The sequence below is a fragment of the Limanda limanda genome, chromosome 16 (assembly GCF_963576545.1).
Source record: "Limanda limanda chromosome 16, fLimLim1.1, whole genome shotgun sequence".
Classification (NCBI taxonomy): Eukaryota; Metazoa; Chordata; class Actinopteri; order Pleuronectiformes; family Pleuronectidae; genus Limanda; species Limanda limanda.
In genome coordinates, this window is record NC_083651.1 from 24,059,748 (window position 1) to 24,071,940 (window position 12,193).

General features: G+C 41.3%; 1 protein-coding gene across 1 annotated transcript in view; it reads right to left on the bottom strand.

The window, feature by feature from the left end:
* Positions 1-859: 859 nt before the first annotated feature.
* ube2f (ubiquitin-conjugating enzyme E2F (putative)) overlaps positions 860-12,193 on the bottom strand; it is a 29,321-nt gene continuing 17,987 nt past the window's right edge. Inside the window, exon 10 of the mRNA XM_061088355.1 lies at positions 860-1,746. Within this exon, the coding sequence (XP_060944338.1) occupies positions 1,696-1,746 (51 nt within the window). The 3' untranslated portion in view covers positions 860-1,695. The remainder of the gene's footprint in view (positions 1,747-12,193) is intronic.

Genomic DNA, 12,193 nt, shown 5'->3' on the forward strand with positions numbered 1-12,193 from the left:
TCATACTGCAGCACAATGACACTGTAATGAAATGACCACTATGAGGGTTAAAGGGCCCACTTTCAGTTTGACACTGTTTATCTTCCATATTGACTTGATTAAATGCTGCTGAGGGAGAAAAGCTCCCAGAGCTGCAGACTCCACTGACAATTCTACGATCAGTTTTCTTATTTTCATCTGATACAATATTGTAATAGAAGTAGTGATTATTGCAGCTCATGTTCAAATGCAGAATTACATTGTGTCCATGAAACGTGGGGGGAATCAAAATTCCAGAACGGTTAATTTGTGATAGATGTCAAATTAAAGGTGCTGTTGGTAAGTTTCCTCTGCCGGCGAATGTTGTTTCTTGTCAGGAGTGGGTGGTGCTGATGGTCGCTTGCCAAGAGCTTCAGTAAATGTTATGTTTAAAAGACAAAAGGTTATGATGTGCCCTGTGAGCAGAGGAGCTACTTCTCCAGGACACACTGGATGCTACAGTGCCTCGGTAATGCAAAGTGACGTGACAGCCTGTGACACTTTGCAGGCGGTTGGGTCGGGGCCGGATGCAACTTTGGCAGAAGGAAAGAAGTGATGGAAATAGGAACGAAAAAACATTCCTATTGCAAAGGGAAATGCTGTTGCCAACTTTGGCTGCCGACCAACAGCCAAACAAAAAGCACCTTTAAACCTGAATCACTACTTTCAACCCAGAGTCAGTTTAAAACCCAAAGTTCTTGGGTAAAAAGCTATCATGTGAAAATATGTCACTGTGAATGATTGCACTGCAAGTATGAACAAACCTCAATGGGAAAAGGAACTTGTGTGTGTGTTTGTGTGTGTGAGTGAAACACAAAATTTGAAAAACAATACGGAGGGATCGTGGAAAGACAAAAAAAACTGTAAAGGAGAATAGGGGAACAGAGGTGACAGCTGAAAATAGTACAATACATTTGGCTGTGGTTTTACTAATAGCAATTTATCCCACTGGGGCTGAAAATACAAAATAATTGTATGTGTGTGTGTGTGAACTTGTGAGAATAACTACTCAACGAGACAATGTGGTCATTCACATGCTGTCGAGTGGGGCGGGGGGGTTGAAGGCTGTTCAACTTGAGTCTGTATGTGTGTATTTAACAGACAAGAAATGCATGTACATATATTCACATCTGACCACAGAATGCGACAGTGTCTGTGTGTCTGTGTGTTTGTGAGCTCACATGCATTTTCTCTTTAGCAACACAAACATGGCAGGCACTGGAACAGAGAATTGATAGTAGCAGAATCTTTCTCATGACTCATCAAATTCTAAAATAGCATCATGTAAGTTTTTTTGTATTTTTTTTGCGCCAGTCGGAAATGACCCATGGCGACGAGTGGGACTTGATGCGAAGATTCACGATCTTTCCACGTGAAGACATTGTGGTCGTTGTGAAACTCAACTCTTTAGGATAATGAAAGATAAACTTCTTTTGTATGCAAGTCTTTTCGTAGCCACACATCTTTTTTCTCATTTTCTTTTTTGTTCCTGCAAGATGGTGATTATTGCAATCTGATGAACGGAGACAGGCGGGCGAGGTGTCGAGAGGGGGGGGGGGGGTCGTTAGTGTCACAGAATCAGCTGTAGGTTCACACACATCGAGAAGTTGGCCAAGATAAGCAGAGGCAAGGTAGAGTAGTTTGGTTGATTGTTGCAGGCGGATGTTGGTGCTTCTATCATCTGGCGTAGCGCTTGATGTAATCTTGAACCTTATTCCGGAAATCTTCCTGGATAAGAGATAGAGACACATAAGGAGTATGTGAGATACACAGTCAAAGTGAATTGTATTTATAATATTTGTAGAAGATCAGCCGCTGAAAGAAACTGTGATTATTAACAATGCATCATTTGAAATAACAAAGTATATTTCAACAAAATGCAAAGGATGATTGATCGATGATTTGATTTTTGCACTTTTGGTCTCTTAATTCTTAAAAATGTTGAAAACTGGATTTCTCATATTATCATTTTACATGGAAATTTTGTTAAATGTGTGATTGATGATTAAATCCAAAATAATTTGTAGATCAAATTTGTTTCACACCTGGTTAATACAGGTTTACTCATATACATAATTATATCCAGTCATGCACTTTTCTATCTACTATTAACATTCTAAAACTGAAGAAAGTGTAAAGCTCAGTGCTCAATGTTTCTGCTTCATCACTAAATACCTTTACATGTTGCTCAGTTCTAGGACATCCTGTGTGACACCACTTTACATTGCGATGTTGTATTTTCAACTCATATCCCCTCTGGCCATGCATGCCCTCTCCTCCAGTGACCATGTTTTTCCTTCCCCTCTATCATGTCCCTTCTGGTCGTTCTTAGGCTCTTTCCACCCCCCACCCCCCCACCCATCTATCTCACAGTCTCCCTTCAAGGCTCCCTTGACCCATCTCAGTGACATCTGGCCTAATCAAGCTCTGGGTGTGACCTTTCTCTCCTTCCTCCTTAGTTGTGTCCATTATTTCAGCCTTGTGTCTTTTCTCTTTTACCAATTAAGGTTGTTCTCAGGGGCAACATAATATCATGGATTTTGCTCAAAGGCTGCACACCAGCCTGCTTCCGTTTGTCCTTTTTCCGGTTTGTGAAAAGATTTCCTTTACCCGGACTTCACAAGAAAGTGCACAGCCAAGCAGAACTGTACTGTAACTTGACATGTGGTAAATCATAGAACCGGTGGTAATTGGGGCCATTGATCGCACACGACTGCAGTTACGGGGAGATTCTTTACAGGAATTAATGATGACGCAGTACAGAGGTTGGAAAACTGCTAAGATAGCACCAAAGTACCCGGAGTCACGAGGATAATCATATTTTCTAAACATTACCAATGTAATAGAGCATGTAGCCTCTCAGTGGTTGAGAAATGTTGACTCCGAGGAGCAGTTTAGTCACATTAAATAAAACAAATTAATAAAAAGATTAGATTGTTCTTAATGAATGGAATTTGAGCAATAGGCTAAACTGATAACATAATTTAATACCATCATGTCCACTGTTCCTGCTTTACAACATGAATTTTCACACACTGATTCATGCGACAGTCATTTAGTCACACACACATTGCTGGGACGTGACTGGGGACAATGGGATATGCTCAAGAAATGGAGAACGTGAGGAAACCCACGAGTCGGTGGAAAGAGGGGGGGGACATGCGCATGCGTCCGTGTATGTAGGACACACAGGAATGCTGAAAAGCTGCCAGACTAAAACTCTCAGAAGTGATGAGTTTGAGAATCTGTAGAAAGAATGATGACGGATCAGCTCTCCTGCTGCAGAGCGATCTCCTCCTATAGGTTTACAAGTGCAAGAGCCAACCACATACAAAGTATTTATATAAGTATTGGCTATACAGATTGTATATTTTGAAGTGAACCTGCTACTTCGGTTTATTTCGGTGTAGGGCCACTATGTTAAATAACAGATGAAGTGGAATTATAGATCCGAGGGAGTGATTATTCATCGTTTACTCAGTCGGCAGCGGAGCTCGTCTCACATCTCTGACACAGCTGAGGCAATGGCAGAGGAGCGTGATGACACAGAAATGAGGAGAAATCTTCTTCATTTCATGGGAAGGTTCTGCATGTTTAAACTAAAGCAATATTCTGCCTCAGCAGTGCTTTCGTCTTATCTAATAATCGGATTAAATGCCAGTTGAGAAGACAGTGGTTCAAATCGTTCAATGATAACATATAAGCTCATTGCGGGATACTTATTACAGAGCTGTGAGCAATGTGCACATTAATATTCAAACACATTTCAGAGAACAATGAAGAAATAATGTGAATATACAGAAAATACATCATAACAACACATTACCTCTTTATTTCTGTTGAACTGGATTAGAGTTAACGTGCTAATAGTTATGCAAAAGCAAACTTAAAGCAGAAGATGAAGTTATGAAGATTTTTCCGCAAAGACATTTTGAATGTTGAATCTTACAGCGACATACACTGCGGTTACATGTGTCCGATTGAAACCGGATTTCTGGCGTTGTCGGGTTTTAATCGAAGATCCATGTCATGTAACTCCACAAATCTAGATTTCTTGTGTCCGACTGAAGTCGGATAACCACCCCCAGATAAGTAGATCGGATTTGGCTGTATATCGGACAACGCGCGCATGTAACTCTGGAAGCTAGACAACAACTGGAGATGACGTCTTTGCGCATGCTTGAGATCCTGCCCCCCCCCCTCCCTCCCTGGCCGTGACCCGGACCATTCTAATCAAATGTGCCGTTCGCATTCGCAGTACTCATAGAGTAAACATGCACAACATCATGTAGAGGGACGTAGCTTCACCTTGCTCTCCGTTCGTCATCTTTCTCGCATGCTGAGTTGAAGGCTGTTGTTGTTTTTTGTTGGTAGTCACCACTAGCTGTAATGAAAACAGCGCCACCTATCGTAGCGGGGTATGAAATGCTTTCGGACAAGAGTCGGATTTCTCAGTGCCATGTACCCTGAGATAGAGCAGTTAACCCCCCATGGATAGAGAAACCGGGCTTCAGCCGAAATCGGGTTTATGCCATCATGTAAACGTAGTGACAGAGCTAGGTTTAAAAGCTGTTTAAAATAGCCCCAATTAAGACGTCCAGCACAGATATGAATTGCAGACTAATATGAAGGATGAAATAAAGTAGGAATACAAATTTAAACAGTGGCACATACATTTGAAGGAAGTCATCATCACACATAAATATATTTTTTATATTAATTTACCATTTTTCTTACTTTGTCACTCCTTTTCTGTCCTAAAGCAAAAAATGGATGAGACTGCACATTCCTTTCATTAGTTTGAAGAACCCAAGTAAACTGCAGTCGAGACTTTGTTGGCTCTGTTTCACCCATGAAAGGCAATTAACTCTCCTCTCCTCCAGCAATCTGTACAAGTAGTCAAAATATGTGCCACCATCAGGGGGAAGGGAATGCAAATTAAACCCTGTGGGTACCAACAATTCTGCTTAAAGTAGAAAACTGCGAAGTAAAAAGCCACAGGATGTATTCTGCACTGCCAAGGGAAAACTGAAGGGGAGAGGAGAGGTGTGAACAGGAAGAGGAAGAGAGATGACACAGGGATGTGCAGAGGTGTGGAGGCCAGGAGAGCACTCAACAGCGGAAGGTGTTTTCACACTTGGGCTGACAAAACAATCTTTTCAGAGTTCCGTAGAAGAGAAAATGTAGCAAAACATCCAGGTGTGATTAGGGCTGAACGATTTGGGGAAATAATCTAATTGCGATTTTTTTCCCCAATATTGCGATTGCGATTTAATATGCGATTTTTTTATTTGATCCAATTTTTTTCCCCCAACAAAACGTAATGAATTATTTAAATATGACCAACACAATATTAGATACATTTAGTGTTAAATAATATTTAAAATTATAGGTGCCTTACTGCTCCCAAGTCAGAAACATTTCACACAACTGAAACATAGAATTTGCCTCTACTATACTTTGAAAATATTTTGTAAAATCAAAGTAAATAAAGTTATAAATAAAAAACGGAGAAATGCACAGGCCATATAGTCAAACAGTACAACTGCATGTATGAACAGTTTCCTGAAGCTAATGAAATGGTCCCACTCCTCAGACTGTGATTTTTAACCCTTTCGAACACAAGTCACGTAACAGACCGAGTGTGTGTGGAGCCACAACACAGCAGACATGAGGCGGTGTAAAGCCTTGAGCATCCCGTTCATGTCCCGTTGGTCGTGCAGCGGTACGGAGGCGCCGGGCCTCAGCAGGAAGACCCCCATGCTGAGCACCTCTGTCCCGCAGATGTGCGTGTAGGTGACCGGGGGGCTCCGGAGCCCCGCCGCCCCGGAGCTCGGCTTGCTTTTCCGGGGAGCGATTTTCAGGTCCGCCGCCCGCAACGCGATCACCAGCGAGATGAGCTCGCTGTGTGTTTGCGCCACGTAGGTGACGCAGGCCTGCTTCGCTATCTTCTGGATCAGCGAGTTGTGTTGTCCCGCGGCATTCTGGCTGCGGGTGCGGACGGCAGCCCGGTGCGCTACTCTCGTTCGCACGTGATAATCGCGCACGTTGCGATTAGGAAATCGCGTTTTATCATATCGCGATTAAATCGCAAATGCAATTAATCGTTCAGCCCTAGGTGTGATCCAGAAAAGTGGTTTAACCTCAAAATTGTGTGAGGTGCATCAATAGACTGTTTATAAAGATGGCCGACACGACTCCACTTCCTCCCACGACTCCAGAAGTGAATCCGCATCCCGGACTCGAACGCTCTTGCATATTTGGAGCAATGCGAGTGTAGCGTTGTTACAAGCCAGAGGTTGCTACATCCTCTAAGGCTGCATATTCAAATTGTTGTAGAGCTTATTCCATAAACCGCTGTTATACCTGGAGATTTACCATTAATTACTCAGTCTTGCATCAAATTAGAAAGATAATCGAATTGAAAATGAATGATATTACTGATGTCTGCAGTCACACGTTTAATGTTCATAAGTTCAGATTTAATGAGGTTGGTTTTACTTGCACCAAAGTGAATGAGCCACCACTTTAGAGTCATTATGATGATAATGTGCTGCTAATATGTTATTTAGACTAATTTTAATATAATTCACGATTTCATTATTTTGCCCGTACAAAAGAATCAACATTAAATAATTGATATCTTCATGTTAACCAAAGCAAACTTTGAAATGGTTTAGCTCCTCTTTTTAGTCAAATTATGTCTGAATGCTCAGATGATTCTGAAATACTGACTCCATAAGTTCACATAATTCAATTAAAATTATGGCTGGAAGGACGGATTTTCTGTGCTGAGGCGTTAAAATGTTTGATATTTATTATTTCAGCTATTCGGGCTCCTGCAGCCCTTCAGGTATCAGAGGCTTCAGCTCAATTAACACACACATGACAAGGTAATTATGAACAACCCTGCCAGTAACTACTCTGCAGTTACTTAAATCTCTCCACTGACACGTGTAAATACAGGTTCAGTGTAATATCCTCAAGGACATTCACACAACAACAGCGCTGCTGAAAAAACATAATCCTGAAGACTATGTATGTGTATGTGGCCTGTCAAGCTAAAATCTGATTTAAAGCCAAATATCAGCTAAGATAGTCTTTATAATTACGGCTATACAGTCTCCTTTAAGTGCTGTTGGATGCTGTTGGATGCTAAAGGGTAAAATGCACCTCCAGAGTTTTAAAAACGAAGATGGGGACAGTAGTGTTTCCCGATTACAGTTTTAGGGTCTCAACAACTCTGAAGTAGAGTGGACACCAAGTGTAAATGTGGGAAATTGATGTCTTTTAACTTGTAAGAGTGGAAATGCGGATGCATCCGTAGTTCTTAAAATACAGCAGCGAGATAGAGAACAGATGTGAAGAGTTGTTGTGACACAGAGTTGATCTGCGACTCACTTTTCTCCTCACTAAGCATTTCTCTCTGTCGCAATTTGCATTAACAATACCACAGCCTCAGTCTTTCCAGGAAATGATGATGTATTTGGATTGTCCACCACCTCATCAAGAGGAAAAGCATGATTGTATTTTGGTGTGGCCTCTTTATCTGGTGACAGCAAGTTAAGACAAAGACAAATTTATAGAAAACAAGAGAGGGAAGTCTCAAGAATGTCCATCTTTAACAGTCCTCTTGTTTGAGTCTGCATGTCTGACCAATAGGCAGAAATCGGGTTTCTCTATCCATGGGGGGTTAACTGCTCTATCTCAGGGTACATGCCACTGAGAAATCCGACTCTTGTCCGAAAGCATTTCATACCCCGCTACGATAGGTGGCGCTGTTTTCATTACAGCTAGTGGTGATCCTGCCATTTCCGCTTGACCTCGTCACCACTAGCAACACAAAAACAACAACAGCCTTCAACTCAGCATGCAGAAAGCATGACGACGGAGAGCAAGGTGAAGCTACGTCCCTCTACATGATGTTGTGCATGTTTACTCTAGGAGTACTGCGAATGCGAACGGCGCATTTGATTAGAATGGTAATGGCGAGTGCCGGCCGGCACCGGGCAGCGACATTTTATCTACGTGTCGACTTCCGGGTCACGACCAGGGAGGGAGGGGGGGAGGAGGGGGGGCAGGATCTCAAGCATGCGCAAAGACGTCTTCTCCAGTTGTTGTCTAGCTTCCAGAGTTACATGCGCGCGTTGTCCGATATACAGCCAGATCCGATCTACTTATCTGGGGGTGGTTATCCGACTTCAGTCGGACACAAGAAATCTAGATTTGTGGAGTTACATGACATGGATCTTCGATTGAAACCGGACAACGCCAGAAATCGGGTTTCAATCGGACACATGTAACCGCAGTGAGTGATTTGACAGAATAGGGACAAACCATAATGAGGTGGCTGCAGCTGCACTGTTGAACTCACTAGACAATTCTATTTTTTGCTTGGCTCCTATATTTCACAGGTTTTAAACAATGAGACCTTTATTTTCACTTCTATCACCTTCCTCCTTATGACCGGTAATGAAGCAGAATTTTCAGAGCCATAATGAGCTCCCAGCTACAACTGGACCTTTAATGACGTCTAACAAAAACATTAATGAAACATTTAAAAAGGCAAGAACCTAAGAGAATGAGAGCAGATTTCTAATCAGGGAACATGCTTGTTTATATTTTTGTCGACATTCTGTGACTCATGCAAAACCGTTAAGCCTCCTCCACCTTTGCTGCTCTAAAGAATCTCATCAGGACCACAGCAGAAAGCTGATAAGATGAACAGAAGAGATACGGAGACAGTACAGTGTGTGTGTGTGTGTGTGTGTGTTTATTTGTGTATGTTCATGTATTCGCGCACATCTGCCATTTTATGGACATGACATTTAAATAATGGCCCATGTGTTAAGGCAGTGTGTTAAAGGGTAAGACGCACTTTGGTTCTCCCTGCTCACCAGTCTCTGCTGTATTTAAAGACAAAATATGTCATGCACTGTATTTATAATTCTTGTCATGTACAACTTTTAGATTTGTGAAATACGTTTTCCTCTTCTCTGACACCTGAACCTGAATAAGGTAATATATAATAAATAACTCTTATTCTCCTCCTGTCTCTGTGGAGTTAATTATGTTTTTGGTGGTGACACTTGGTCAGAGAAGTGCAGATATTAGAGTTATAAATATTGTTTTTTGAAGCCATTGTATGAGGGGAGGTTGCCTGGGACATTTCTTTATTTCCCCCTACATATAAGTAATTCATAATAATGTGTTTTTCTTTGCACAAACACAAACCGTTTGTCTTCATTTCAAACATAAAACATTGTGCCAATTGTGCCATTGTGCTGTCTATGATATCAAGCACACCACCAACCCTTCAGCTCATACCACCAATACATAGTTATGGAGCCTTACACATGACAATAACTTGTAGTATTATTAATTGCTTATAGCTGTGTCCCAATTCAATATCAATGTTCTTTGGCATAGTTACATTATCATAATGTTTTAACAATTATTGCAGAAAATCCGCACATTTGACCTTTTCACAGTCAATGGGAAATCCATCATCCAAACTCCTTCACTAATGATTTTTAATGTTTTGCAATTGTAACCCTAACATGATTTTGTTGACATTAATTCATATCAGTATCGTTTACACATAAATCTCTGTCTGTATGTGGAACGCCCACACAGAGAACCGTTCATCTTATCGGCTTCCCACAGGTCGGTATATTGTTAAGGCTTTAAGGGAGCGTAGTGTTGAGTTTGGTGCTTTCTGGACATTTGATACGTGAAAATTAGCCCAAACAAACAGGCAGATTTAGAACAGACACCACACTACTTTGGTGGCTATGGGGAGACCTGATCAAGATTTATAGATTAAAATGGATATGTGCATTTCAAAGCTCAGTATTGACCAGCAGAGATAAGCAGGGTATTCTCTGATTTCATTGAATTCACTCTGAGATGAATACGACTGCAGAGGGACTGTAAATAATCTGTGGAATTTAAATTGTTACACAAACATTCATGCACATGTAAACACAGCTTGTGTTCCTTCAAGCTGATCAGCCCATTACATATTTGTATGTGTACACACACACACACACAAAAAGAATCTCTCACAACTAACAGCAGTGCAACACCACGGTAACAAACTAACTATTCAGATACCACAAACACTCCCCATATAGCCCATGAGAGTGTTTCCTTTCAGCCACTTTATCCTGTAAATGTATTCAGCGAGCAGCCACAAAAGGAGTTCCACTTCAAAAGCCTCAACACACACAAACACTCACATCCACATACATAAACATCGACGCGTGCTGACACACAAACTCCCACGGATCCACCCACTTACAGCCGCCGTTGATTACAGCGGCCTGACTCAGTGACTCAGTGGGAGGGGGTCATGGTTGGATGACTTTGTGTTTTCAGGTGCTGCGACTCCAGAGAACCACGCAGCACAGTGTAGCAGCACCACCACTTCCAGAAAATGTATTTTTGTGTTTGCCAAAAGAGAAAAAAATGCTCATCTTTTATTTATGTCGATCTCGCAAACTCAAAACTGTTTGTCTCTCTCCACAAGTGATGAGTTTATCCTTGAGATTAATCCTTCACTTTAACATCTGCTTCGACAGCCTGAAAATGAAGTGTCAGGCATTCTTAACTTGCTGTGGAGTCATTAGGAGGTTTTTCGTCACCAGGCAAATTGTTAATTTCTGCTCGGTCGACAAGCTCATTTTGTCATTTTCTAGTTTTCCTTTGCACAATTGCCTTCTTTAAAATATCTAATGCCTAATTTTATCTTCTTATATTTTATATACTTTCAGTTACCTATTCACTCCTCATGTTGACGGACAGCTCTGCCTCAGTCTATGGCAGCTCTCTACTCTCAGATCCCATCAGACCTGGTTTTTAACATCCGTCCTAAATGATTCCATCAAAAGCATTTTTCCAGCTATTTGATAGGCTGATTGTGACTGTGAAGAAATAAATTAATATGTAGAAGCAGAAAATTCTGTAGTAAAATGAATGCTTTATGATTATTTCTGCGAGATTTTGGCTCATTAATAATCTAATCAAGTTTGTGACTCAAAAATGAGGAATCTTTTTTATTTGCTTTATAAAAGGCCCATTGACACTCTACTCCTACATCGGTGACAAGTGACTCATTCAAACGAGTATAACTCTGCCAAGCGAGTTTTTTGCAAACTCGCTCTCTCGCTCTTTTTCCCCTCTCAAAACACAGAAAGAAAAACTCTTTCACATCTACTAAGGGTCACATGGCAGCCATTATTACGCACTAGTGACTGTACCAGTGCATCATGGGAAAGTGTTTGTGCAAAGTGTAAAAGGTCAAATATTGTACTTTAAAATGATTTCAGCTCAACTCGACCCAGGCACAGGCATTCCCCTGGTTAGCAGGCACCCTGCAGAGTTACATTAGTTCGGTTGGAAATCCAACAAAGAAAATATTGTAAGCAAACCAAAGAAATTCAGCCTCCAAACACTAGGACACATACCGATAGATAATTGAATGAAAGAGAGCTGATGCATGAGATCGAAATGAGTTGGCAATGATAACACAAATGAGGTGAGATGTAATGCAAATAAATTGAAAACGAATAAGCCTATCTTTGAGGAACATTTTGAATATTTGACTTGCTAAGAGGAAGATCTCCATCCAACCACTTTTTCACAAACTCAACACTGTCCTTTATACCCAAAAATAAAGGTTGACAAGACCCAGGTCAGTTTCAGGGAATCCTAGATCAATTATACTTAGTTACAGTTCAGAAAAAACGCGGGCTTACAAGTCTGTACACATACATTTGGAAACAACCATCGCAGGAAAGGGTTGTGAGAACTAGAGAGACCCACTTTAGTTAAGTCCTGATTTGACTTACAAATTGCAAAGCCTGCTGTCTGCTGCAGAGCCACTGAATTAAATAGTTGTGCGTGAATTCAGTGCCTTTTCTAATAACACCTGTTCCATGCAGAATACGATGTCGTTGGCATTCTCTGCTCTGAAAAGGCTGCTATGTGCTCTTTGTATAGAGCCTGATTAAAGCACATGATTCCCTATAGGCAAGTAGTGCACACACAGCGTCAGTGAAAGCTTCAGCTCCTGCAGCAGCTACATGTCCTATCCAAATCTGTTTACTCTGCAGGCTATCAGTAGCAGGTAGGGTATGTATATACGATTATGGACACTGTAAGAAAGTTGGAG